The sequence below is a fragment of the Puma concolor genome, chromosome E1 (genome assembly GCF_028749965.1).
Source record: "Puma concolor isolate L17-30 chromosome E1, mPumCon1.1.hap2, whole genome shotgun sequence".
NCBI classification, from domain to species: domain Eukaryota; kingdom Metazoa; phylum Chordata; class Mammalia; order Carnivora; family Felidae; genus Puma; species Puma concolor.
Window position 1 is genome coordinate 5,921,965 of NC_141680.1, and position 26,889 is coordinate 5,948,853.

Here is a 26,889-nt window from a genome sequence, read left to right on the forward strand (position 1 = left end):
TAAAGAAATTTTGGAGCCTATTAGGTGATCCTAGGAAGTGTCTTCTATTCCAAATGACTTTTCCCAGCCGATACTCTGTTAACATGTGCGAGTGAGTATGAAATCTGGACACAGATCTCATTCTCCCTGGATGCAAAATGTTTGGCCCAAAATGCATCGGGGATTTACTGATACCAAAAGGCTTGAAAACACCTTTAAGCTCCCCCGAGACTAAGGACCCAGCCAGACACCCTTTCTTCCTGATCTCCCCCCAGCCATCTCTTTGACTGTCACTGAGATCTCCAGGCTACCTGGGAGACTCCCCCAGCCTGCTGGAGAAACAGTGAACTGGGGAGGGTACCTGGGTGAATCTGGGCAGGGTCCAGTGAGAAGGTTAGCAAATCTGGTCCCCATAAAGTAACTGCAAAGCTGGACAAAATTGATCAAAATAGTCACTTCGGTATTCCGGACAATTCATCAAAAAGCTTGCAACATCAGAGGAGCATTTAGGCTTGAAATGTCCATCAACTGATGAATGGATAAAGAAATTGTGGTTTATATACACAATGGAATACTACTTGGCAATGAGAAAGAATGAAATATGGCCTTTGGTAGCAACATGCATGGAACTGGAGAGTGTCATGCTAAGTGAAATAAGTCATACAGAGAAAGACAGATACCATATGTTTTCACTCTTATGTGGATCCTGAGAAACTTAACAGAAGTCCATGGGGGAGGGGAAGAAAAACAAAGAGGTTAGAGAGGGAGGGAACCAAAACATAAGAGACTCTGAGAACAAACTGAGGGTTGACGGGGGGTGGGAGGGAGGGGAGGGTGGGAGATGGGCATTGAGGAGGGCACCTGTGGGGATAAGCACTGGGTGCTGTATGGAAACCAATTTGACAATAAATTTCTTATTAAAAAAAAAAAAAAGAAAGCTGCTGCATTTAAGGTCGGAGTGGAGAATTGATGACATGCTTGGGGCTTCTCCTAGCCTCCCCCCAGATCAGTCAGCATAGAGGTTCTGCCCCGATGGGGCAGGCTGTCAGCATTGATAGCTGTGCTACTGTGTCAGATGACAAGCCTGCCCTCTCAGCACATACAGAGGAAAACCAATGCGATGGATGTGTCACTTCTCATCTGGGGCAATGCAAACCGGTCATGGTCAGGAAGACCCATTCAAAGTGCTAAAGACACCTGTCAGCCAAGAATTCTGTAATAGCAAAATTAACCTTCTTTTTTTTTTTTTTCAAGTTTATTTGTTTATTTTGAGAGAGACAAAGACAGTGCAAAAATAGGGGAAGGTCAGAGAGAGAGGGAGAGAGAGAGTCCAGGCAGGCTCCACCCCATCAGCACAGAGCCCAATGCGGGGCTCAAACCCACGAGGCCGCGAGATCATGACCTGAGCTGAAACCAAGAGTCAGACGCTTAACCCACTGAGCCACCCAGGTGCCCCAGCAAAATTAACCTTCGGTTTAGTAAAGGTGCAATAAAGACATTCTCAGGTAAACAAAGACTGATAGTAGTCCAGACTGACAAGAAAAACTAAAGAAACTTCACAGGCTGAAAACAGAAAAATGTAACACCAGACACTAATTCAAATTCACAGGAAGAAATGAAAACACCAGAAATGATGAATACGTGATTAATTTGAGAAATTCTGTATTTTTTCTCACGTCCTCTCTAACTTTTTAAAAAGACATAAAATTTTATGCATCAATAATTTTAATGCTGATCATGGCATATGATGTATTTATATATACATAAGGAAGAATGTCAGAAACTCTCACTGTCCCTACCTATCGGCAGTTTCTTAAGCATGAGTGCTTATAAGGTTGTTGTATGCTTTTTGGTCAATTTTCAGACCACTGAATAGATAGATAGATAGATGATAGATAGATAGATAGATAGATAAATGGATAGATGAATAGATACATAGATAGGTGGATAGATAGATAAATGTATGGATAGATAGATGATAGATAGATAGATAGATAGATAGATAGATGGACAGTTGGATGAATAGATACATAGATAGAATGGATAGATAGATAGATAGATAGATAAATGGATAGATGAATAGATAGATAGATAGGTGGATAGGTAAATGTATGGATAGATAGATGATAGATAAATGGACAGATAGATGAATAGATAGATAAATGGATGGATGGATAGATGATAGATAGATAGATAGATAGATAGATAAATGGACAGATAGATGAATAGATAGGTGGATACATAGATAGGTGGATAGATAGATAAGTGTATGGATAGATAGATGATAGATAGATAGATAAATGGACAGATAGATGAATAGATACATAGATAGAATGGATAGATAGATAAATGGATAGATGAATAGATAGATAGATAGATAGATAGATAGGTGGATAGATAGATAAATGTATGGATAGATAGATGATAGATAAATGGATGGATGGATAGATGATAGATAGATAGAAAAATGGACAGATAGATGAATAGATAGGTGGATACATAGATAGGTGGATAGATGATAAATGGATGGATGGATAGATGATAGATAAATAGATAGATAGATAGATAGATATAATATATATGACAACAACAGTATAATGGAGGGAGGTTCATTGGAATAATATTGGGGCAAAGTTTCCATATGCTACCGAAGTAAGTTAGTTCTGAAGATTGTAATAAATGAAGGTGCATATTGTAATCCCCAGAGCAATCCCTAAGAAAATAACTTTTAAAATATAGTCAAGTTGTCAAAGGAATTTAAATAGACATGCCATGTTCATGGATTGAAAGACGCAATAGAGTGAGCATAGGAGTTCTCCCAAAATAATATACAGACTTAACAAAACTCCTATCAACATCCTCACAAAAGTCTTTGTAGGTATAGCCTATATTATTATAAAATTTGTATGGGAAGGTAAAGGAACTAGACTAACGAAAATAATTTTTAAAAGGAAAAATAAACTGGGAGGGATCAGTCTACTCCATTTCAAGAAATAGATAGCTACATTGATCAAGACCGTTGGTAGGGGCACCTGGGTGGTTCAGTCGGTGAAGCGTCCGACTTCAGCTCAGGTCATGATCTAGAGGTTCGTGAGTTCAAGCCCTGAATCGGGCTCTGTGCTGATGGCTCAGAGCTTGGAGCTTGCTTCAGATTCTGTGTCTCCCTTTTTCTCTGCCCCTCCCCCAAACTCACACTCTGTCTTTTTCTCTCTCAGAAATAAACATTAAATTTTTTTTAAAAAAGACTGTATTCATAGGGAATATAGTCAATGGTATTGTAGTAGTGTTATGTGGTGAGAGATGACAGCTACACTTACAGTGAGCACAGCACAATATATAGTAATGTCAAATTACTATGTCGTACACCTGAAATTAATGTAACATTATGTTCAACTATGCTTCAATTAAAAAAAAAAAAAGACTGTTCCCGAAAAAAATTTTTTTTAGTATTGGCAGAGAAAGGACATGTAGATCAATGGAACAGAAGAGAAACCTCAGAAATAGCTTCAAACAAATATATCCAACTGGTTTTTTTTTTTTACAAATACATAAAATCATTTTAATAGAGGAAAGAAAGCCTTTTCAAGAAATGATGCTAAAGTAACTGGACATGAGTAAGCAGAAAAGAAAGAAAGAAAAAAAATAAAGAAAGAGAGAGAGAGAAAGGAAAGAAGAAAAAGAAAACAAAAATCCTCAACTTAAATCTAAGTCTCATACTTTGTATAAAAATTATCTTAAAATGGATTATGGACTTAAATATAAGACATAAAACATCTAAGGGGAAAAAGAAGAAAATTGAAAATCTTCGGGACCTAGGGCTTGAAAAAGAGTTTTCGATTTGGCACCAAAAGCACAATCTATCAAATAAAAAACTGAAGGGCACCCGGGTGGTTCAGTTGGTTGAGTATCTGACTTCAGCTCAGGTCATGATCTTGTGGTTCGTGAGTTCAAGCCCAACATCACGCTCTCTGCTGTCAGCCTGTCAGCTCAGAGCCTGCTTTAGATCCTCTGTCCCCCTCTCTGATCCTCTCCCCCACTTGTGCTCTCCCAAAAATAAGTAAATATTTAAAAGAAAAGAAAAAAATTGATAGATTGGGCTTCATCAAAATTAAAAATTTTGTTCCGCAAAAGACTCTGTTAAAAGGATGAGAAGGCAAGCTACAGTCTGGGAGGAAATATTTAGAAACCATATATCTTACAAGTAACTATTATCTAGGCTATAAAAAGAACTCTCGACATTCAATAGGAAAAACGCAAACAATCTGATTCGGAAGTGGGCAAAAGTAATCAAGAGACATTTCACTGAAGAAGGTACACAGATGAAAAATAAGTACATGAAAAGATGTTTAACATCATTAGCCATTAGGGAACTGCAAATTATAGCCACAGTGAGATATTACTACATAACTACCAGAGCTAACTAAAAATGTCTAAAATAAAAAGTAATGACAACACCAAATGCTCACGAAGATGTGGAGAAACTGGATGACTCATTCGTTGCTGGTGGGAATGTAAAATGGTACAGCCACTCCGGAAGACAGTTTGGCAGATTCCTTAAAAGATTAAACATATAACAATCACATAATCCAATGCTTAGGAGCAAAATCCTAAGCATTTATCCTAGAAAATGAAGACACGTTGACACACAAAAACCTGCACATGAATGTTTATAGCAGCTGTAAATCAGAATATCACAAAACTGAGAACAGTCCAGCTGTCCTTCCAAAAAATGAATAGATTGTGTTACACTTAGATCATGGAATATTTACTGCTCGGCAATAAAAAGTAATTAACTATTGATACATGCAACAACCTGGTGCATCTCCAGTGAATTATGCTTGATGAAAGAATCCAATCCAAAGAGGTTACATACTGTATGACTCCACTTGCATAACATTCTTGAGATCATAAAAGTATAGAAATGATGGACAGGCTAATGGTGGCCAGAGGTTAATGAAGGAGTGGGTGCAGGAAGGAAATGGGCGTGGCTATAAAAGGGGCACAGGAAGAATAAAACTAGCAGTGGATATGTTCTATACTTTGACTGCATTAATGTCAATATTCTGGTTATGATATAGTCTGTAGTTTTGTAAAGTGTTACCTAACTGGGGGAGCTGGCTAAAGGGTACACAAGATAACTATATTCTTTCTTTGAGTTGCACGTGACCCTACAATGAAAACAAATTTTTTTTCATCGTGGAAAATAATACAATAAAGGCAACATTCATTTTGCTTATCAATCTGCTATCGGGGCAGGGCTCCGTGGGTATAGCTTGTCTCTGCTCTGCCTGTTTCAGCTTGGGCAGTGGAAGGCTGGGGGGCTGGGATCATCTGAAGTCTTCCTCACTCACATGTCTGCCAGTTGATGTTGGTTGTTGACAGATATCTTAGCTGGAGCTGCCAGCCCGTACCTGTAGCCTTATAGCCTTTGCAGGTGGCCTGGACTTCCTTACAGCATGGCGGCTGGGATCCAAGGTTGAGTGTGCTTCAAGAGAGCCAGCTGAAAGCCAGATGAACGTCTGCAACCTAGCAAATGTGGAAGTTATACAGTATTCTTTCTGTTGGCAAAATGTTCACCGAGGCAGTCAAAAGTCCCTCCAGTTTCAAGGAGATGGAGGAGATATTCCCTGTAATGTTTTGGGAGAGCATGCGAGACTAGAACTATAAGTATGGTTGTTTTTGTAAACTATAATGTGCCACAGTCTCTAAAGGCTGACTCCCTTCCAAATCTACAAGACTGCCCGTAGCGACATAGTTTACATGCCATGGGCCCAACCATGCAGAGAGACCAAACCTCTCTTATAATGATGCCTGATTTCTGGAAAAGGAGCTCTACTGGGCCCAGGCTGAGTCAGGTATTCACACCTGGTCAAATCAACCATGACCTAGAGTCTGGGCTGAGAGAAGGAGAGTATGATCATGTTACATACAACTAGAGCCAGGAGGTGGGGGGGAGGGGAGCACAATAGAAGGGAGCACAGCTTTCTGAGTGGGAAGACTTGCTTCTAGTGATCGAGGCAACCCAGAAAATGCCAGAGCACAGAAGGTAGATTTTCTGTTTTAAAAGCCAAGCTCTCTGTCAAGAGACAGAGCATAAAACAACATGACACAGAAAGGTTAGATGTGAAAAGATAGGCAAAGTTTATCAGGCAAATGCAAACAAAAGGAAAGCTGGGTTGGCAATATAAATATCAGATCAAGAGGACTTAAAGACAAAAAAAAAAGCGTTAAATAGGACAGAAGGGGTTTTTGGTGTTGATAAAGAGGACGGCTGCAAAGAAGACATGAGCACCATGAGCCTTTTTGTGCTGAATAATGTAGCTACGAAATACAGAAAGCCAATTCTATAACAAATACCAAGAGAAAATGACAGGAACAAATTAGTGGGAGACCTTAATACACGTCCCTCAGTCCTTGACGGGATAAATAGGCAGTGAAGGAACTTGGATAGGACAGAACTGAATAATGTATTTCATGGGTCTGATTTAATAGATCTATGTCAATTTTGTACTCTCCAAAAAGAAAATATACCTTTTCTCTAAGTACTCATGAAACATTTATCAAAATCAATCCTGTAGTAGCCCACAAAGGAAATCTCAATAAATTCCCCAAAGCAGCAAGTGTACAGGCCATGTTCTCTGACCACAATACAGTAAGACAGAAAATTAACAGCCAAAGCGCAAACCAATACACCTGAACACTTTGAAATGTAACAACTCTACTAAACCCTACTCTACTAAAGAATTCTTGGGGCGCCTGGGTGGCTCAGTCGGTTAAGCATTGGACTTCGGCTCAGGACATGATCTCGCGGTTGTGGGCTCAAGCCCCGCGTTAGGCTCTATGCAGCTCAGAGCCTGGTGCCTGCTTCGGATTCTGTGTCTCCCTCTCTCTCTGCCCTTCCCCCATTCACACTCTGTCTCTCTCTCCTTCAAAAATAAATAAACAGGGGCGCCTGGGTGGCTCAGTTGGTTAAGTGTCCGACTTCGGCTCAGGTCACGATCTCGCAGTCCGTGGGTTCGAGCCCCTTGTTGGGCTCTGGGCTGATGGCTCAGAGCCTGGAGCCTGCTTCCGATTCTGTGTCTCTGCTCTCTCTGCCCCTCCCCCGTTCATGCTCTGTCTCTCTCTGTCTCAAAAATAAATTAAAAAAAAAAAGTTAAAAAAATAAAAATAAATAAATAAACATTAAAAAAAAAAAAGAATTCTTGGGTCAGAGGGAAAACCAGGGTTGCAATTACGGATCATTTAGGATGTTGCAACCGTAAGAACACTGTGTATTGACACTCACAAGAAGGTGCCAGAGACTAAATTGGTGCGAAAGACCTCAGATTATTAGCAGAAAAGAGGAAACGTAAATGAACTAAAGATTTGAGCCCAGAAATGAGAAAGCAAAAGCAAAACCAAACAAACCAAAGAAAATTAGGAGGCAGAGACGAACAAATCCAAAAGCATAAAATAATGATTTGAAGACAAAAAAAAAAAAAAAGAATTGATACGTATAAGGGGTAGTTATTGGAAAGAAGAAGAAGAAGAAAGAAGAAGAAGAAGAAGAAGAAGAAGAAGAAGAAATGGCTGATCTAGAAAACATTAGCACAGAAGATTAAGAGTAAGAAGAGGGTTGGGATTTCATAAATAGATGGATGATTTTTTTTTTTTTTGAGGAATGGTATAGTGTTAAGCTAATAGAGTTAAAAATGTCTAATGGGTATGTTTAAGAAAAATAGGAATTACAAGTTAAATTTAGAGTTAGAAAACTGAACTAATACGTAAGGAAAATGTTGCCGACTGTGAGAAGCAGCGTGCATAATGGTTAACATGCCAACTCACCTGGGCATGTTACATCCCAGACTTCACCTGTTAAGCCAATTATTCAACCTCTCCAAACCTCAGTTTCCGTAATTCTAAGCTGGTGATTATAACCAACGTCCATCTACCAAATTTGTTGTTGTGCAGTCAACGACATGGTGAGTCAACCTCGTGCTGTGGTCGTAACAGAAAAGCTCCCCAGAGACACCGGAAATTTCTATTACTGCATTCCTTCAAACTTCCTAAGAAGAGGTAGCTCATGTGCTGTATTAATAGTTTCAGGGCACACAGAAAAGTGGGATGCTATTCATCCAGCTTTTACAAAATCATTTATCTTGATGAACACACTTGATATATTAGCACAAAAAAAAGATAGACTCTCTTTGTGACTATATAGGAATTGAATAAAATATATGCCAGTGGAATCCAGTGTTGTAATGGAAGAATACTGCCAAAATCAAATAAGGAAATTCCCGGGAAGAGACAAATGGCTCCGTATGAGGAAATCTATCAGTCCACTTTATCACGTGGCCAGGCAGTTGGCAGTATGTTGACCTAGAAAGACTGCTTTTTATTATTCGCCTAAGGAAATAAGACATGATTGAAGACCAGTGTTCGAGGTTGCCTGCTGGAACGTTATTGAACTTTTAAACAATCTAAATATACAATAACAGGGGAATGCTTAACCATATCTGTTAAATAAACATATTAAATAAACTATAGACATACATATACTGTATTCTATAGAATTACTATTGTGAAACCATATGAAATATTTTGAGGAATATTTCAAAACCTGAAAATATATTCAAGGGGCACCTGGCTGGTTCAGTTGGTGGAGCCTGCGACTTTTGATCTCGGGGTTGAGAATTCGAGCACCATTTTGTGTGTAGAGATTACTTAAACACAAAACCTTAAGGGGTGGCTGGGTGGCTCAGTTGGTTAAGCATCCAACTTCAGTTCAGGTCATGATCTCATGGTTTGTGAGTTTGAGCCCCGCGTTAGGCTCTGTGCTGACAGTTTGGAGCCCTGTTTCAGATTGTGTGTGTCTCTCTCTCTGCCCCTCCCCTGCTCACGTTCTGTCTCTCTCTCAAAAATAAATAAACATTAAAAAATAAAATTAAAAAATAAAATAAAGTCAAAAAAATCTTAAAAAAAGAAAATATATTCAAGCATGTTGTCCATTAAGTATCAAGGAAACAGATTAAAAGTAGTGTGTATAGCAAGCTAACATATGTGGAAACTATCCATATTTATCTGTATGTGTCTAAGTACATACGCATATGAGCAGTTAGGTTTCTTCCTTTTCTTTGCTACTGTAAAGATGCCACAATGAATAACCTCACACATTTGTTATTTTGCACAAATGTGAGGATCAAATCATTGTATTTTTCTCCATTTTAAGAGTTGAAATCCGGGGCGCCTGGGTGGCGCAGTCGGTTGAGTGTCCGACTTCAACCAGGTCACGATCTCGCGGTCCGTGAGTTCGAGCCCCGCATCGGGCTCTGGGCTGATGGCTCAGAGCCTGGAGCCTGTTTCCGATTCTGTGTCTCCCTCTCTCTCTGCCCCTCCCCCGTTCATGCTCTGTCTCTCTCTGTCCCAAAAATAAATAAACGTTGAAAAAAAAAATTTAAAAAAAAAAAAAAAAAAAGAGTCGAAATCCTATTCTCCCCAAAATGAAAAATGCACAAGGTAATTCCTTATAATATTTGTGTGTGTGTGTGTGTGTGTGTGTGTGTGTAAACACACACAGTAATTTAAAGGGGGCAGAGAAACAAAAGGAAATATAACAAAGTGCCATGATGGTTACTTTAAGACAGTTTTAATTTTCGTCTTCATACTTTAAATGTCTTTTCTTGATGCCAATGTAGGAAAAAATTGAGTGTCAGCAAAACATTTGAAGTGAGATTCAAACAAAAGGAAACACGTTGATCTTGTAAACAAAATATCTAAATTCAAGACATTTATCCTGCTTGCAAACTCATCTGTAAAGAAACACGGGGACTGCTTCGAATGAGATGTTTAAAGAGTTTTTGACAGAGTCTGGAAATTGGTAGGCCAATAATATATATTCCGATCAAAATCATTATGAAGATTAGTATTTTAAGAATATATGCAGCCATGTTTAGCACAGAGTGCAGAGCACAATTGGTGACCAGGAATTGTTAACTGAACCTGAATCGATCCCCCTTTCCTAGTGCTACCTAAACTCTGAGATGTAAGATTAAGAGTGTTTCTCTGTAACTGCCACTGTCTACCATTGGAACTGGGTTCTTCCATTTTTTTGTAGCTGTCTCTTTGAGGTTGCCATACTGCCTAAAAGCAAATATACCAAAAAAACCCCAAAAAACCCATAAAGCAATGAAACTTTTTTTTTGCTTGCCTCTGGAGGACAAGCAAAAAAAAAGAAAAAAAAAAATCTATCCATTATCTCCCTTCCTGGATTCTCTCCTCTTGCTTAAATCCACATCCAGTGCGAAATTGATTCAACCTTTTGCAAATGGTTTTTTTCCCCTGGATATAACTTAATATTCTGTATTGGGAGGGAAGAATATCTTTATGTGAGAAAGTCTGGCTTGTTGCCCAAACACACACCCCCACTGGATAGTTGTCCATGACTATTTAAAGAGTCTGTACTGAACCAAAGGAAAAATGTCATGATTCCATTCATATGGGAAATTTTGTCTAGTAAGAGGAGTACCCAGGATGATTTGTCTTGGAAATGGCCAGAGACTAGAGCTAAGAGAAATCTGGACAAAAAGATATATTATAGGCCTGGATTTACGGGGTGACTGTAAGAACAGGATTTGGGGAACTCACCGGTTATGGAGGATGAAGGGAGGGAAATGGTGGACCATGACTGGAGCTTTACATTCAAGCCCATGGAACATTAGTGTCATGGACAGACAGAAGCTTGACCATGGGAGGATAAAGCAATGAGATGATGAGCTAACTTTGGGACATCATAGTTTGGGCTAAGGGCAGGAATTTCAAGGCCATGTCCACAAGCAATTTAAAATCGAACCCTCCACACCAGACAGACCTCAAATGAGAGGTGTAAATTTGAGAACTATCAGTCTGGGTAAGAAGGTAGAGCCTTCATGAAACACTAGTATGTTGAGAATACAAGAGGAAAAGCTATCTGGTGAGAATGCTTTATAGTGAGCAACCAAAGACTATGATGCCAACAGTAGAAAAGATGGCACCAATAGTAAGATAGAAGGAAACAGACACAGATCTTCTAGCCCCAAGAGGATGGCATGGCTGTAATCCATGGTTTAGATAAACTAGAGCAAAGGCTATGTGCCCCCTTTCCCCCTTGCTTTAGTTAAAATTAGATGCAAAAATACAATGTTGAGTTGAAGCAATAACACAGGGATGAAGTGTGTTTTCATGGCAAAACCACACTGTCATTGGGTCTAAGAAGACCTTAGATTGCCTTGAACTCTGGGCTTTGGCAACTGTGACTCCATTAACTTTGTGACTTGTTCAATCGATGTGGACTTTTGAAATGTTGGGCTGTGTCATTTCTAGGCAGGACAGAGCCTAGAACGCAGGGTTCCTGATCCCAAGCTGACAGTTTCCGTCAGCTTGCCCCATCTCAGGGTGCACCCAGGCACCTGTGTATAAAGACTCAAGACAAATCAAAGCCCCATAAAGGTGCAACCACCTTAAGTTAGGGCATCCCCTTCCTGGCTAATGATGCCCTACAATCCCCCTCCCCCCAAAAAGGTCTACTTCCCCTGGCCAGTCCCCCACCCCATATATGTATACTTGCCAAGTGCCCCTTAGTCTCTATCCTTCTCTTCCACCCACCTCCACCCCAACAAACCTCTGTTGCGGTCAGCCAGATCCACAGATGTGGGTGGGTCTCCATGGTGACAGAGGAAGCCCTGATGCAGGAGGAGAGGGACACAAACAGCAGAGGAAGGCTCTTTGCACCTAATACACTGCCTTCTGCCATTCATATTTCCAGGGCATTAGAGGGCCCAGGCCTGTAAGGGGGGCTTCCTTTGGCTCAGAGAAGCACATTAGATGTCAAGAGAGGCGCCGCTATGTGGGAGAGACAATGGAATGCCTGAACTCTTCTTTAAAAATCTCTTTTCTGTGATTTCCAGGTGATCGTCAGTATAATCATCCGATTTTAAGCAGTGCTACCCAGACCCCTACACATGGTGAGAGATGGCTGTGAGCATTCTGTGTTCCGTCCCCATCCCCAGGGGCTCCATCTTGACTCCTGATTCCCGTCAGGCATCAGACATATGGTCATGACTCACTGGAGCTCAGGAGGTGTAAGGAGCCCACAGTGGCTCAGTCCCACTCTTAGACCATTGTCTCCCAGTGTTCTGTCTCAGAAACCAGAGTGATCTTCTGCCACGGAAGGGAAGGAGGGAGACCCTTTCCTAACCCATTCTCGTGTGCACGCTAGATCACTTCTTGGAGTCATAAATTCCATATGTCCAGAGCAAAGAGCGAGCATGCTCCTTTGCCCAAGTCTACATGTGGTACCATTGACTAATGGCATGCGACTTGGCATAAACTCCATCAGTCCTCCCCAAACCACTTAAGATTTGATAACACACTCAAAACCAACCCGGGTGACCCGAGCGTTAGCCTCCTGACAGGGGAAGAAGGTGAAGGTTGGAGAGCACAGGAGGGTGGGCATAGCGCCAAAGGTTTACAAAACCCACGTGCCCTTCTTATAACATCCTCCTGATCACAACTCAACACCTAGCACTGCAGAGTAAAACTATTTTTGGTACCCGCTCCAAACTTGGTAGAACATAAGACAGCCATGGAAATTATGAACCATCAGTCATTTTGCTGTCTTTGCTCTGAAGGAGTGAAAACATCATTAAAGTTTAGTGAGAGAGAAACTCAAAACAAAGATAAATTATGTGGCTCACTTGGCAGAGAGACTGACAACCCTCTTGTGAAACTGTGCTCTGCTTCTGCATTGAGGTGTTGAGCATTATAATTAGGAAGACAGAAGTGGACTATTTTGATGTCCCCCTCTAGTGCTGGGCTCCTAGTGGAAATATGTGATGAAAGCTAGTTTAATAAGATGTTTAAGGTTGCAGGGACCAGGGGAAACCAGAACTGAAAGAAATTGGAGAGATCAGTGAGGAAGCGGCAGCTACCAGTGGTGATGTGGACAGTGGGAAAAGAAAGAAGGGCTCAGATATAAAATATTTTGGAGAAAGGATCGAGAAAACTTAGTGACGGGGCGAATATGGTTGACGAGAGTCAACAGTGAGTAAAAATGGTGAGCCGTGATCATTGAGAAGGATGGGGGTTCTTAGTAAGGCGATCTAAGGAGTCAGGAAAGCAAGCCAGTGTGCGGAGGAGAGGAAGCTGTTGATGGTGAATCTGGATCTGGACATCTAAAGCTAGAGACCAGAGGAGACTCAAGAAAAAGGATTCAGCAGGCAGCTAGAAATGCAGACATGAAGCGTGGAGGGAGGTTACAGCTGAAGATGTAAGTAAGCGACGCTTTGGAGGCAGGGACCGATGCCCTGCGAGTGGGGCAATCTGTGCAAGAAGGCTGAAAGAGAAAAGCAGAAGGCAGAAGCAGAGAGCCTGGGAGGGGGGATGCCCACGGTGATGAGGCAGCAGCAGGAAGAGGAGCCCGAAAAGGCGAGCGAGGAGTGCTCTGCTCACTCCTGAACATTCTGAAAGGCTTGTTCTCCAGAAGGAGCTAATACCTCCTGGGTGCAGAAGGAGCCATTCATCCCTCCTCTTCCTCTCTTCTTTTTCCACCTGCTGCTGGGGCATGAGGGTAGGCGAGACCCGGTCTCTGCCCCGTGAGCCGCTCACAGCCTGGGGGAGGCAAGGTTTCCTCCACGTCTCTTCGTTGGGGGCTACGCTTTCCCCAGGAGCTGGCAGCGAGACTATTAAGAGGGAAGGTGGACTGTGTCGACTTGATTAACCAGAGAGCATTAACTGGGTCCTTATTTTGGGCCAAGCACGGTGAAGTCATCAGCCAAATGGGAAAGCAAGGTGTCTACCGTTAAGGATATTCCAGTCTTTGGAGATCCCCAAGAGCAGATCAAGTCAAATGATTAGAGACCACATAGACACGGAAATGCGTGGCATTGTCTAGGAAAGCGGCAACAGGGGCTTGAGGACCAGATGTCACAGGGGGCTGAAAAGACGTGACGTGGCTGGAGCGGAGAGCCTTGAGCGAAGAGCCAATCTGGGCACAGGACGAGTAAGGAAGGACATTGCAATAGGAGAGAGAGGCTGAGCAAGGGGGCAGGGGTGATCATGGTGGAGGCCGAGGGCGAGGAAGAGCTGGCCTTGGCTCAGCAGCATGAATTGGAGGACAGAGCGGGGTGGGTAGGAGCACCCAGAAACGTTGCATTTGGAAGTGGGTGAGCTGAGCAATGCCCTCGGTGGCAGGATGATGCCAACAGGCAGAGGGAAGCTCCTTCTTTCTCCAGCATCACTGAATGTGAAGCAGTAGGAGCAAAGGACTGGTGGCTGTCACCCAGCTCCGGAGAGCAGTGCTCCCAGCTTCCTGCCCACCCCGCTTCCTGGCGTCTGTCCCGATCCATGCCAGGGAGGCTCTTTCTGTACAGCATGTTCTGATCTCTCGGGGACGTAGAGCGTCCCTCACCCCCTCACATATGTACCGAGCTGGCATGAATGCCAGCTCATTGGCTGGGCTCCCTTGGCTCCACCCCCAGCGTTTAGGGGTACCAGTGAAGGCAGGAAGGATAGAGAAGCTGGGAGTTCCCTGTAGTGAGGCTGCCCTTGGACCAAGCCTGGCACTTCTTCTCTTCGTCCCCCGGTTCATAGAATTCCTGACTTCTGGAGTTCGGCACTCTCTCTGCCAAGAGGCGTGGGGAGCCTCAGCCTGGCCCTTCTCTGGGTGCCCCAAACCAAAGAGTATGGAGGGACAATGAGAGAGCCACCTGCCCACCTCATTTCGGGGAAGGGCACCACTGTTTCCACTGTTGATTTCTTGCTAAGGCTCAGAAAGTCAGTCAAGCACCAAGACATGCCTGCCTGCTTCCTTCCTGCCCAACCACCCCCCTCCCCCACACCCGCATCTTCTCTCTCCCCCCAACCCCTGTGCTCTTCCTAACGTGGCCCCCAGAACTTTTGGGGAAGGAACTGGAGGAGGAGGGAGTGGCTTCGTAGGTGGCCTGTCAGGGGCGGGGTTTGGGGAGGCCCGAGGCGGAAGGCGGGACCTGAGGGCTGGCATTGAGGGACGGAATAACATCATGGGCAGCGTGGGATGGAGTCTCAGTGAACCTGGGTCCTGGACCCCGTCCTGTGAGTACGTGGACGAGACCACCGTCACCCCACCTATTTCCAACGGAGATTTTTCCCCCCTGGGCCTGAGAGCTGTTAGGGACAGGACAGAACTTTCACACAATTTTAGGACCGCCCTCAGTTCCATCAGGCTTACGTTGTCGTCGTCAGAAAGCACAGCGGCGCGCAGGGAGAAGAGAGTCTGTCATTCAAAGAGGGACAGGCCACCAGCACGGCCCGCGGCGGCTAAAACAGCACTTGTCCCTAGCCTTCGAGGCAACTGGAACAGAGCATGGGGGAAACCAAGTCACCAGCACCACCCACGTTCTAGTACAGGGGGGCCAGGAAAGCAGGATAGGGAGCGAGAGCCAGAACTCGGATCCTCCCCTCCTGCCGGCCCATCGTCCTCGCCAACGCGACGCGCCCCACCCCCTTCTTTTGCAGAAAAGCCACGGATGAACAACATCCTGACGTCGGCCACGGAGCCCTATGACCTCTCCTTCTCCCGCTCCTTCCAGAACTTGGCCCACCTGCCCCCATCCTATGAGTCTGCGGTGAAGACCCACCCCAGCAGGTACTCATCCCTGAAGCGGCTAAGTAAGTACCATTACCTCGCGTTTGGGGTCTGCTCCGGGGCCTTTGCGACACCTTCCTGCGCTTCCCTCTCTTGCCCTACGCCGGAGGGGACAGGTGTGGAGTTTCAAGAATAAAGAGTAAGGTGTAGCCTGGGAAGAGCGGACGGGAAGCCCTTGTGTCTGTTCGCTATGGCCTGGATCCGTGTCCCCGTAGACAGGGTGGAGGCCACGGAATCATCAGACCCACGTGCCCGTGGGAGGCAGCGCCACGGACGAGTTGAACCGCAAGAGAAAGCCTTCCCCCAGCCTCACCCAGCACCCGCCATCTTCAAACCACGCTTCCTCATGCTCTACCTTACTTTAGAGTGGAGGCTACCGGTGCCAGAGCCTTGTGTGAGACCCTTCCCAGAGACCCGGCTTTGGAAGGGCCCAGAAACCAGCTCCCTCTCTAATCCGGCCAACGCTGTCTTGAGAACCCGAGCCTCCCCTCTCCCGTGCACACACCCCGTTTCCTCGCGGGGCGCCGTTCCTCCGGTGGTCCCAGCTCTGCCATTTGAGTCTGGGAGGGGATCTGAACATAGATGGGCTTAAGACCCATGAAGACCCATTACGATGTCAACAAGGTACATGGAGAGGCCAACAAGAAGAGGAGAGGTCTTCTTTCCTAGCTTTCTGACCCTTGGACCTCCTGCCTCCATGCCCTCATGGGTCTGTTTTCATAACCACCCAGCTGTGGGGACGAGTCTTTACTTGACGCTCTGGGGTAACCTGCCCTGACGGAGTCCATCCCATGGGTCCACATCAGCTACCTCCGCGGTGAGCTTCTACGGCTAGAAGCGGGGGTCCCTGATGATCCGAGGGCTCCATGAACGGCGGGGAAGAGGGAGGCAGGACCTACCCATCCGTGACTCTCTGGGAAACCCGGGGAGCAGTCAGAATTGCCACATTCTGCAGAGATTTAGAAAACCGCAGGACGCCTCATTCCTGAAATTCGGGCCAAAGCAGGCTCGCGTGTGCCCTGGGTACACTCAAGGGTGTAGCAGTCAGTGTGAGCGTGGGAGGGCCTCCCGGAGGGAGGGAACGGGTGGAGCGTTTTGAGCGAAGTCCAAATATAGGACTGCCTTGGCCATGTTGTGGGCACAGGCGACGTGGGTGTAGGCTTGATTCTGGGCGTGTGTGGGACTGGGGGCGGGTGCTGGTTTCCTGTGGGCTGGCTGTCACCGCAGGGGGGGTGTTACTATGTTCCTAAGTTACCAGCTGAGCATTTGCACGAGTGCCTCTTGGTCGGAGCGTCTCGCACTTCACTATAGCGGGAGTCTGGTTCCGAAACCCGGCTTCCCCGGAGAGAGGCTCTGAACTTCCTCAGAAGGCCGCCGACTGCCTCCCGGGGGTTTCCGAAAGACCCGGTCTCTCTCAGGACCACGGTGTGGTCGAAGCGGGATTTCAGGGGCTTGGCTGTGCCATCAACTGTGCCTTGAGCCCCCTGGGGACCTCGAGGGAGCCCGTCCACCCTTGGAGACTCAAGGTGGTCCCAGACCAGAGGCATCAGCATTGCCTGGGAGCCGGGTGGAGACGCAGACTCTCGGGTCCAGCCCAGGCCAGGAGGTCTGAACCAGAACCTGCGTCTAACAAGACCCTGGGGACTGGTTTGCACTCCTCCACCCGTCTGGGCTGTGCTGTCACACTGTCACCCCAGCTGACTCCTCTCTCTCTCTCTCTCTCTCTGTCTCTCTCCCCAGCTGACAAAGAGGCTGACGAATATTACATGAGGCGGCGGCATCTGCCTGACCTGGCCGCCCGCGGCACCCTCCCCCTCAACGTCATCCAGATGTCCCAGAAGCCCTTACCGCGGGAGCGGCCCCGCCGGCCCATCCGGGCCATGTCACAGGACAGGGTTCTGTCCCCAGAGCGGGGCCTGCCCGACGACTTCGGCTTGCCCTATGACCGCATCCTGTCCGACGAGCAGCTGCTCTCCACGGAGCGCCTGCACTCCCAGGACCCGCTGCTGTCCCCGGAGCGGACGGCCTTCCCCGAGCAGTCCCTGTCGCGGGCCCTCTCGCACACGGACGTCTTTGTGTCCACGCCCGTGCTGGACCGCTACCGCATGACCAAGATGCACTCCCATCCCAGTGCCTCCAATAACTCCTACGCCACCCTGGGCCAGAGCCAGACGGCTGCCAGGCGCCAGGCCTTCGCCTCCCGCAGACACAACACGGTGGAGCAGTTGCACTACATCCCGGGCCACCACACCTGCTACACGGCCAGCAAGACGGAAGTGACCGTGTGACTGGCCGGGCGGGGCGGGGCGGGGCTGGGAGCGGAGCCCCTAGCCGCGTGTGGCCGCCCTGCCTTGTCCCCTCTGCGGGAGGTGGGGGCGGGCCGCCTCTGCCCAGAAAGCCATACGCCGCCGGGAGACACGGCCCCGGTGGCCTGGCCAGGCACGCTCACACCTGGGATCTAGAGCGATCTCTCTCACTCTTCCAGAAGCATCCAGGGGAGTGAGGGGAGGGGCTAGGCCCCAGCCCCGCCTCCCCCCCCACCACTAACTCCCTTCAGCCCCATGTCCCGCCCCCCCTGCAGGTTCTGTCGGCCGAGAGACCCTGGCCTGACCTTGGTCCCAAGCCCCCCATCCCCCGGGTTTGGACTGGCCAGCAGGTGCAGTCAACGGGCTGACCAAATAGGCTACTTGGTCTCATTCGTTTCCCTTCGACCGCATCACAGAAATCTTCTAGTGCCTACAAACTGTCTGCTTGCTCTCTCAGAGCCGGGGAGCTGCTGTCTCCATAAGCACAATAACGTTGTCTTCTGCCTGCTGGAACTCTCTGGTCCCCACCGAGTGGCCCTTCCCCCTGCCTTGCACCCCTCCCCCAAGCCCCGGGATAGGGAGGGGTTCCCTTTCTTCAGCTGCCTCCCCCGTTGTGGGGAACCCCCCCACCCAGTTCTAGCTGGATGCCCCACCTGCAGCCCCCGCCCCCCACCGCCCCCCTCCTCGGGCTCTAGGCATGTGGCCCCCGAGCTCTCTGGGGCTTTGCTGGAGCCCACCCAGAGGAAAGTCACAATGGGGTACAGGGACTTTGGGGGGTATCCTCCCCATCAACCTATGTCCACCCTTCCTCCAGGCCTCTAGGTCTGAACTATGGCCCGACACTCAGGCCTGCCTCCCCCTCCTTTGCTCTGCTCCCCAGAGGCCTCTCTGCCCGTGACCAGAGAGCAGAAGGTGGGGAGAGCCACTGTGATGCCCCGGGGCCTCAGGGGCTCGCCATCCCCATCGCCCCGGGCTCTGCCTGTCTCCCACCGCGCAGGCTGAGGCAGAGGCCTCTAGAGAGGGTGGCTTGGCCCCCGGTGTTGGAGGACCCCAGGCAGTGGCCTTGAACCGTGCCCACCCCTCTCTCCCCACCGCTGCCCACCCACTTGGCCCCTTCTCTGTTCAGTGCTCCTTCTCCCTGCCCCCTCCCCACTCCCCCTGCCCTTCCATTTCTCTCTCCTGGCTGTTGCTGCTTCAGACCAGTGCCTCTTCTGGATCAAAGCAACAGAGACCCATTGGCAAATGCAGACAATGCTACTCCAGGGCTCTGGGTCTGGGGGTTAACTGGGCAGCTCCCCACCCCTCCCCTGCAGGGGGCACTCGGGCACCAGGCGGACCCAGGCCTTCAGCTCTATTGGGGGACTGGCCCCTGCCAGCCCATCTCAGCCCCTTCTCTGCCTCCAACGTGGGCAGTGGGCAGGGTGTAACAGCCTCCTGGAGAGTGAACCGTGAACTAAGCAGCATCCAACTCCCGAAGACCAGAGCCTGGGGGGAGAGAAGGGTCTCCCCCATTCTCAGGGCCAGGGCACTTCCTTGGGCTGGGGCGCGGGGAATCAGCCCCAGACTGGCAGGTGAAGGTATGATACAAAAATATACGACTGTCGCCACACTCAGACTCCAAAAGCAATGACCTTAAACTGGGGTTTTAGGTTCCCCCAGTTCTGCATACAACATGTATGGTCCTTTAACACGGGGGTCGGGCAGGAAGAACCCCCCCCCCACCCCCCAGCGTCAGCCCTTGGAATTTTTAATCTCACCACGTCTACGATCCACCGAAAACTCAATCGACTGAGTCCTTTTACTTATTTCAAGAATTCCAAAGCTCTTGTCTCCCCCTCAAGGCTCATCATGAGGGGATTAAGGCTGGAGGTGGTGAACACAGCTCTCAGCTTCCCCACTGGGGGAGCATCACTGAGACTGTGAGGCTGTGAGGACAGGGATCACTCTCTGCTTTCCTCCCCTACAAACACATAAACCTTCTCAAGGGGCTGGTCCCCAAGGTTTTATGAGCGTTTGTTCCGGAAGGCAAGGCTAAGAGGGCTGGGGGGAGGAAGCCAATCTAAATGGAGCAGTAGGGCACTCCCAGAGACGAGAGTGTACCTCTCACAGCTGGTCCCCCTAAACCCACTGTCCTCTAATCCAGCCTCCCCTCTAAGGCTGCCTGCTGGTGTGGAGGGGAAAGGGTGAACATCCCCTCCCCAGGTGTCTGCACACATACACACGCCGAACCAGAAACCTGATCTCATCCCGGGTCAGAAGCATCTTGGCACTGAGTTCTGCAGCCGTCAGCATGATGCTTCTCCCCTGCCCTGTCTGTCTGCCTGTCTGTCTCAGGGGTTGTTTGATAGGTTGATTCCAAAGCATTTCTCATCCCAGCCTTATTGCTGTCTGGTTCAAAACCTCTGCTGTCAGTCAGATCAGAAAATCCTATCTAACGCTTACTTTATTTAAATTATTCTTCTGCTTCTCACTTGGGTCAGGAAGGAAGGGAGGAAGGAAAGAAAGAAAGAAGGAAGGAGTGGAGGGAGGAAGGAAGAAAGGAAAGGAGGGAGGGAGGGCAGGAGGAAGGAAGGAAGGAAGGAAGGAAGGAAGGAAGGAAGGAAGGAAGGAAGGAGGGAGGGAGAAAGAGAGAAGTCTACAAACTTGCTCCAATTCAGTCCCTCATTTAAAAATCCATAAGATTATGTCTCCACTGGGATACAGAAACATCTCATTTATTCAACTGCCCATCCACGTTTGCAGAACAAGCAAAGCCACATGACCAGGCAAGCTCACATAACAGGTAAGAGAAGGTTCTGGGCTGGAACCCAGATAGATACCCTGACTGCCAGCCCCACCAGGCTGGTGGCCACTAGCACCACTAGGCATAGAAGGGCCATCCGTCCCCGTGGTGAAAGCCCTCCTTTCCCAGCAAGGGCTGCTCAGAGCCCTCAACTTCCTTCTGCTTGTTGTGGTCTCTGTGTGTGTCTCCATTGCTCCGGTGGGAATGGATGGGGCTCTGCGTAGGCTCTCTCCTGCCCTGAAGGATCTCACAGGTCCCCTTGGTCTTTGATGGCAGTGAAGCTCTCGCCATCCTTCATGCCCTTCCGCCTTTCCCGTCTTGCTTCTTCCAGTTAACTCGTGGCTCCATAAGTTCGTAAGTCACAAAGGCTTTCCCAAGAATTCCTGGATCCCCCAGACTGGAGTTGTACCCTCGGGACTCCCCAGTGCCTTGGGTGAAAGTTCCAGACTTTCCCCTTAGCTCAAACTTCTCCCCTCTTTCCACTCTCACACCCAGAAACTCCTATTTTAACCTCAGTCTTCTATGCCATTTCCAGTTTTTCTCTCCTCTCAACTCCCTGGCCCTGCCCTCTTCCTCCATTTACCTCCCTCCATCCCTAATGTGTTTACCTCCATCCTGCTATCCTCTAAGTTCTAAAACTTAGAGCCCTCGGTGAAAACAAGCAAGGAATGACACATTCTTCAAGACTTCTGTTGGCCTCATTGGTTTGCCCTTCACCTCCTGCCCCCACAAGATGATTCTCCAGGCCATGCAGCCAAGGGCTCTACCTCCCTGATCTTTGGGAGGTTAGGGAGAGAAGCTGGCCTGTCGGAGACATCATGGTTTGAAGGTCGGCTTTGGTTTCTGCAGCTGGAAATTCCCTGAAGCTCCTGCCCAGCCTGCCACGAGCCCAGAGGCTCCTGTTCTGGCCAAAGATTCATATCCTTGGTGGCTCTCGGCCACTCTGCCACCTTGCTTACATCTGTCCTGCTCGTATGTGTCACGGATTTTTCCCCCTTTCTCTCAAAAGACGGGAGAGCCTCATGACTCTCCAGGCGTGGAGAAATCTCCATTACCAGTAGCCCTGCCACCAAAAAATCCATTTTTCTTCAGAGATGCTTGGCCACCAGCCTTCCTTCCATCCTCAGATTCCATCCACACAAGTGTGGGCTTGACCCGAGGTCGTCTGAAGGGGCTGCTGGTGACCTGGACCCTAGACATCACCACCTGCTCTGAGAAGAGTTGACATGTCACCTCCCACAGACATTCCTTCTACCGTCCTCCCCGAACCCGGGACATTTCGCTCTGGAGTATTTTCAAGGAAGCTTGTTGTGTTTTAATGAAGTATTTTTCAGGGTTCAAATGTTATTTTTTATAAATGCAGCATTTTAATGACAGACTCAATATGAAAGATAGGTCTTCCTGGGCTCTATATTTAATTTCACAAGGCAGCATGTCACAGGAGGGAGAAGCACAGGGCTAAGGCTCTTGGGGACATGGCTTTGTCTCCATCTTGCTGTGTGACCAAGGACGAGTCATGTTCCCTCTCAGTGCCTCAGTTTCCCATCTGTAGAACGAGGGGCTTTGACTAGGTGAGCTTTGAAGTTTCATCCAGCTCTTACGTCCTAGGGCCTTCATTCCCCATTGGCACCCCCTCCTTTCTTCACGTTCCTCCCCACCTCAAATGAGCTGCACACATAACGCCTGCCCCATGAGCACATCCTCAGATGCCTTGGGTGGCCACTAGCCCCCTCGCTAGAGTCTGAGGCGGGCTCCGTGGTCTCGGCCACCCAGAGATGCTCAGACCTGCAGGGGTAAGGCCCTACCCATTCAACAGGTTACCAACAGCGTTCACAAAAGCCCTCTCGCATGGACACATCTAAATTATCCCGGGTGTCTGCGTCACTGAGGCATTCCGAATTTGAAGTGTTCGTTGTGATGTGGTCCTTGAAGCTGGAGGGAGGCGGTTCTGACTTCAGAGAGAGGCCAGGCTGGAGGAGACAGGCCCAGAGGGTGCCCCACAGGGGTGTCAGGTTTGTATTTGAGGACAGCTTGGAAATGCATTTCAAGCCACAGAGGAGAACACACGGCAAAAGGTCCGTGTTGAAATGGATGTTCTGACTCCAGAACCCGGGTCCTGAAGACGGAGTCTGGACACTGGGCCCCATTCCCACTGGAGGAGGGGGAGGCATCACGCCCTGGGCGGCTAGGAGGTGGGCACTCACCCCAGGCTAGTGCTTTTCCAGCCCCTCCCGGTGACACTACCGTCCTCCTGGTGAAAGCTTGCGAAGCAAGAGCTGATGATGGAAGTCTGCAACGTCAAACCCATCTTGTAAATCGGCCAACCCATCAACCTCCCATCCGTAAGAGAAATGGCGTCGTATGTTTCCTTAACACCTTCCCTCCCGAGGGAGGGAAAGAACCCCCCCCCACCTCAACTTTGCTGCCCACTCCTGCTGTGCCCCGGAATACCACTCCATGAGAGGACTTGTTCATTTGCTTCGTAGTGGCAAATATTCCTCTAGTTCTGTAACTCAACTAGACATTTTGTAGTAAAGAATTCTTGAAATTCTCTAATAAAAAGCAATTCTTACTGTAATATTTTTAGTTTGGGGACACAATTTCCTAAGGTGTGGGGGGGGGATTAATGAACATTTATACGCATTAGCCCAATTTACGGATTCCGTGTTTATTATATGGTAGTACTGATGAAAAGTACCTTTCTATCTGTACCTTTACACAGTTTCTCCGTTCCTCGTAAGGAAGCTTCACGATGAGCAGTGCTGATGCACCTGCTGTTTCTGTACAGATCTTAGCGTTCACTTACTTGTCAAAGCACATTCTATATGTACTGTAAACAGGTATCCCTTTAGTAAGATTTAGTCTTAAGGATTTTTCCACTTTTGTCAGTAACAGATATTTATGGATTAAAAGAAATAATAAAGCCGTTTCAACATAACCTGTGTCTCTTAACATGGCCAACGTGCTTGTTTTTACAAACATAGAGCCGTAACGGAAGATAATTAAAAAAACCACAAAGGAGGGGCGCCTGGGTGACTCAGGCGGTTAAGCGGCCGACTCTTGATTTCGGCTCAGGTCGTGATCTCACGGTTTGTGAACTCGAGCCCCGCATCGGGCTCTGCCCTCACTGCTCAGAGCCTGCTTTGGATCCTCTGTCGCCCTCTTTCTGGCCCTCTCCCACTCGCACTCTCTCTCTCAAAAATAAATTCACGTTAGGAATGTTTTTATTAATCACAAAGGAACGCAGATCACTGGATACGGGGGCAGAAGCAAGAGTTGACTGCATAGAGAGTGAGGGAAGCGTCTTAGGGAGATGCCACCAACTGTATAAATGTACTAGAAATCATCCAACTGTATCGTTACGAGGGGCGGATTGTATGATGTTCAAATTTGGCCTTAAAAATGCTTTTAAAGACAGTGAACCAAAGGAATGCAGGGAGGGAGGCTTAGGACGATGTCAGCGGACAAGGTATGCTAATTCAAAGCAGAATTAGAAGCGATCACTTTGTAGCCACGTGCATCGACTCTGGTGCTATTGTTTTTAGCCTTGAGGTCCTAGTTTGCTTTTACCGTGAGTTCTTGTAGGTAGCATAGGTGGTTAGAGTATCCGTGGTTTAATATCCATGCTGACCAAACCGGACAATCGGGCAGCGTCATGAAAATTGATTTCGATTTGGAGTCTAGCTCAAGACCCTCTTTCTCCAGACTGGTTTTTTTATATTATTTTCTTTGGCACATATTCACTGCTGCTGCTAAGGTCATCTGTTGTTCTGTGTGTCTGAGTTTTTCACCATAACCTAGATACTGGTGGGCTCAGGTTCAGCAAACAAAGTCGTGCCAAACAGGACATGGTCTTTGGCCAACTTCGGCAACGCCATGCTTCCTAGAATCTATGGTGAATTATACTCTCTTACCAACTGCCTGACTCCTTTGCAATTAAAACTCTTCTTATTGGGTGTTTTGAGCTTATATTTAAAAATCCCTTTAAGGGCACCTGGGTGGCTCAGTCAGTTAAGCCTCTGACTTCTGCTCAGGTCATGATCTCACGGTCCGTGAGTTCGAGCCCCACATTGGGCTCTGTGCTGGCAGCTCGGAGCCTGGAGCCTGCTTCCGATTCTGTGTCTCCCTCTCTCTCTGCCCCTCCCCTGCTTGCTCACTCTCTCTCCCTCTCAAAAATAAATAAATCTTAAAAAAAGAAATATCAATAGCTATACTATTTAAAAAATTCCCTTTATTATCTCCTGCCAATGGCATTCCTCACCTAAAACGGAGTAACAAACCTGTGTACTATTCTAATATTTAATAACACATAACCACACATATTCTGAAATGTATTTTGCTCACTATAACAACTGTTACTACAATGCATTGCTCCTAAGTCACAATGTCTCTATGATGACCATAGCAAATGCATGCACACACGTATAGAAAAGCTTCACTAATCTATATTCATTATTGAAAGGAAACCTAAGGGAAAACAAAATTCTGAATTGCAGAATGTTTTTAGAGAAGTATAATAACAACACTTACACACATGTATAATGACGAAATTAGACCGAAAACGTGTTCCCTAATAGAAAAATCTCAGGAGAGTTTTTTTTTATTATTGAACAGGTAAGACTAATGTGTAATTAATTTAAAAATTGTCAAGAGGTATGGGTCAGAGAGCCCTAGATATGCTTTAAATGGTATTTGGAAAATATTTTAAAAGAATCTTCCCTTAAATAGGTTAAATAGCCCTCCTTAAATATCATTAACACTAGGGGGCGTCTGCGTGGCTTGATGGGTTGAGCGTCGGACTCGATTTTGGCTCAGCTCATGATCTCGTGGTTTGTGGGATCAAGCCCCATGTTGGGCTCAACACTCAGTGCGGAGTCTGCTTGGGATTCTCTCTCTCTTCACATAAACACAAATTAGAAATAAATAGATAAAATATCATTAACTTGAATAATTTATTCGACATTTTCTCTTTGATTCTCCAAGGTAAACCTCAACTTAGCCCATCCCGGTTGTCACTAATTTTGAATAAATGAGGTCATACTACGCTGTCGTCAATAAGCCAAGCCAAAGGAGACTCACGTTGGGAGCACAGGAATGCCAGGAGCCTCCCATAGCTTTTCACCTCCGATGTCACTTTAGACACTGATCCTTCTCCTCTCTGACTGAGCATGAGAGGGAAGCTCGGGACCCTTAGGAAGGAGTAAGAAGGATTTTCCTTCAAGATTCTACCAAGAAAATTAAGGACACTCACTGGGCTCCAGTGTGTCAGGAGTTGACAAATCAAAGAGCAGAGGTTAGGAATGAGTGCCTTGAAAGCTCCAGAAGGAGGGATCGGTAACTTGTGTGCCAAGGATGCGTCTGGGCCTTGGGGCCCTCATCCTAATTGGGGATATTAGACTCAGAGGTCCTTGCCATATCTGAAAGACGTGATCACTGAATAATTACAAAACAACACTCAACTTCTATCAGGACCTCTAGGTCCTAAATGAACTTGGCAATAGCCCATCCTGCTGTCTTCCTCGGTCCTATCCGTCCCATGAGAAATAGGACGTAGTCTGAGAGCACTGGACTGGGAGTCAGGAAACCTTGCTCATTGTCCTGGCTATGCCAGCATTTTGCTGTGTGGCCTTGACTTATTTCCGCCCGTCAAATCTCAACGTTCTCTTCTAGAACAGAATAAGTGGGCCATGCCACTCTGAATCCCTAAAAGCATTCTCAGCAGTTTTAGTATCTGCTTTTGTAGCTTTGTCAAGGTTTTGCAGGGACTCGGTGAGCTCAGCGGGCACTAGTCCTGGCATAAGGGTGGGGTGATGGCAGGAATGCAGATCCTTGGCCGGAGCCACTGCATACCAGATAGCATCTTTCCGGTCACCCGCATATCTACCCTGCGTCAACAAGATAGCTAGAAAGGAAAGGTATTAAGCTAGAGGAAGTATAAGGTCCCTTCCCTTTAACTTAACTTTTTGTGACTTCCCCAAATCAAAAACTTGCTTGTTTAAAAAGAAAAGAAAAGAAAAATCCCGAAGAACGCATTGTCACAGAAAGTTCTCAACGGCGCATTCTTCTGATGTGTTTGCCCATAGAAACAGAGCTCAAAAGTGTGTTTCAGGACCAGGGATCTCCCCGCAAAGAGGCAAGAAGTTGTTTTGTCTCCAGCCTCATTCCCAACCCCAAGTCTGAGCTCT

General features: G+C 47.3%; 1 protein-coding gene across 4 annotated transcripts in view; it reads left to right on the plus strand.

Annotated features, from left to right (window-relative positions):
- Positions 1-23,642, plus strand: part of SHISA6 (shisa family member 6) — a 287,571-nt gene extending 263,929 nt beyond the window's left edge. For 2 of the 4 annotated variants that reach the window (XM_025920323.2, XM_086686043.1), the window contains 3 exons: positions 11,901-11,957; positions 15,487-15,639; positions 17,357-23,642. In XM_025920323.2, the coding sequence (XP_025776108.2) occupies positions 11,901-11,957; positions 15,487-15,639; positions 17,357-17,904 (758 nt within the window). In that variant the 3' untranslated portion in view covers positions 17,905-23,642. The remainder of the gene's footprint in view (positions 1-11,900; positions 11,958-15,486; positions 15,640-17,356) is intronic. The other 2 variants (XM_086686041.1, XM_086686044.1) reach the window with 1 other exon arrangement.
- The last annotated feature ends 3,247 nt before the right edge of the window (positions 23,643-26,889 follow it).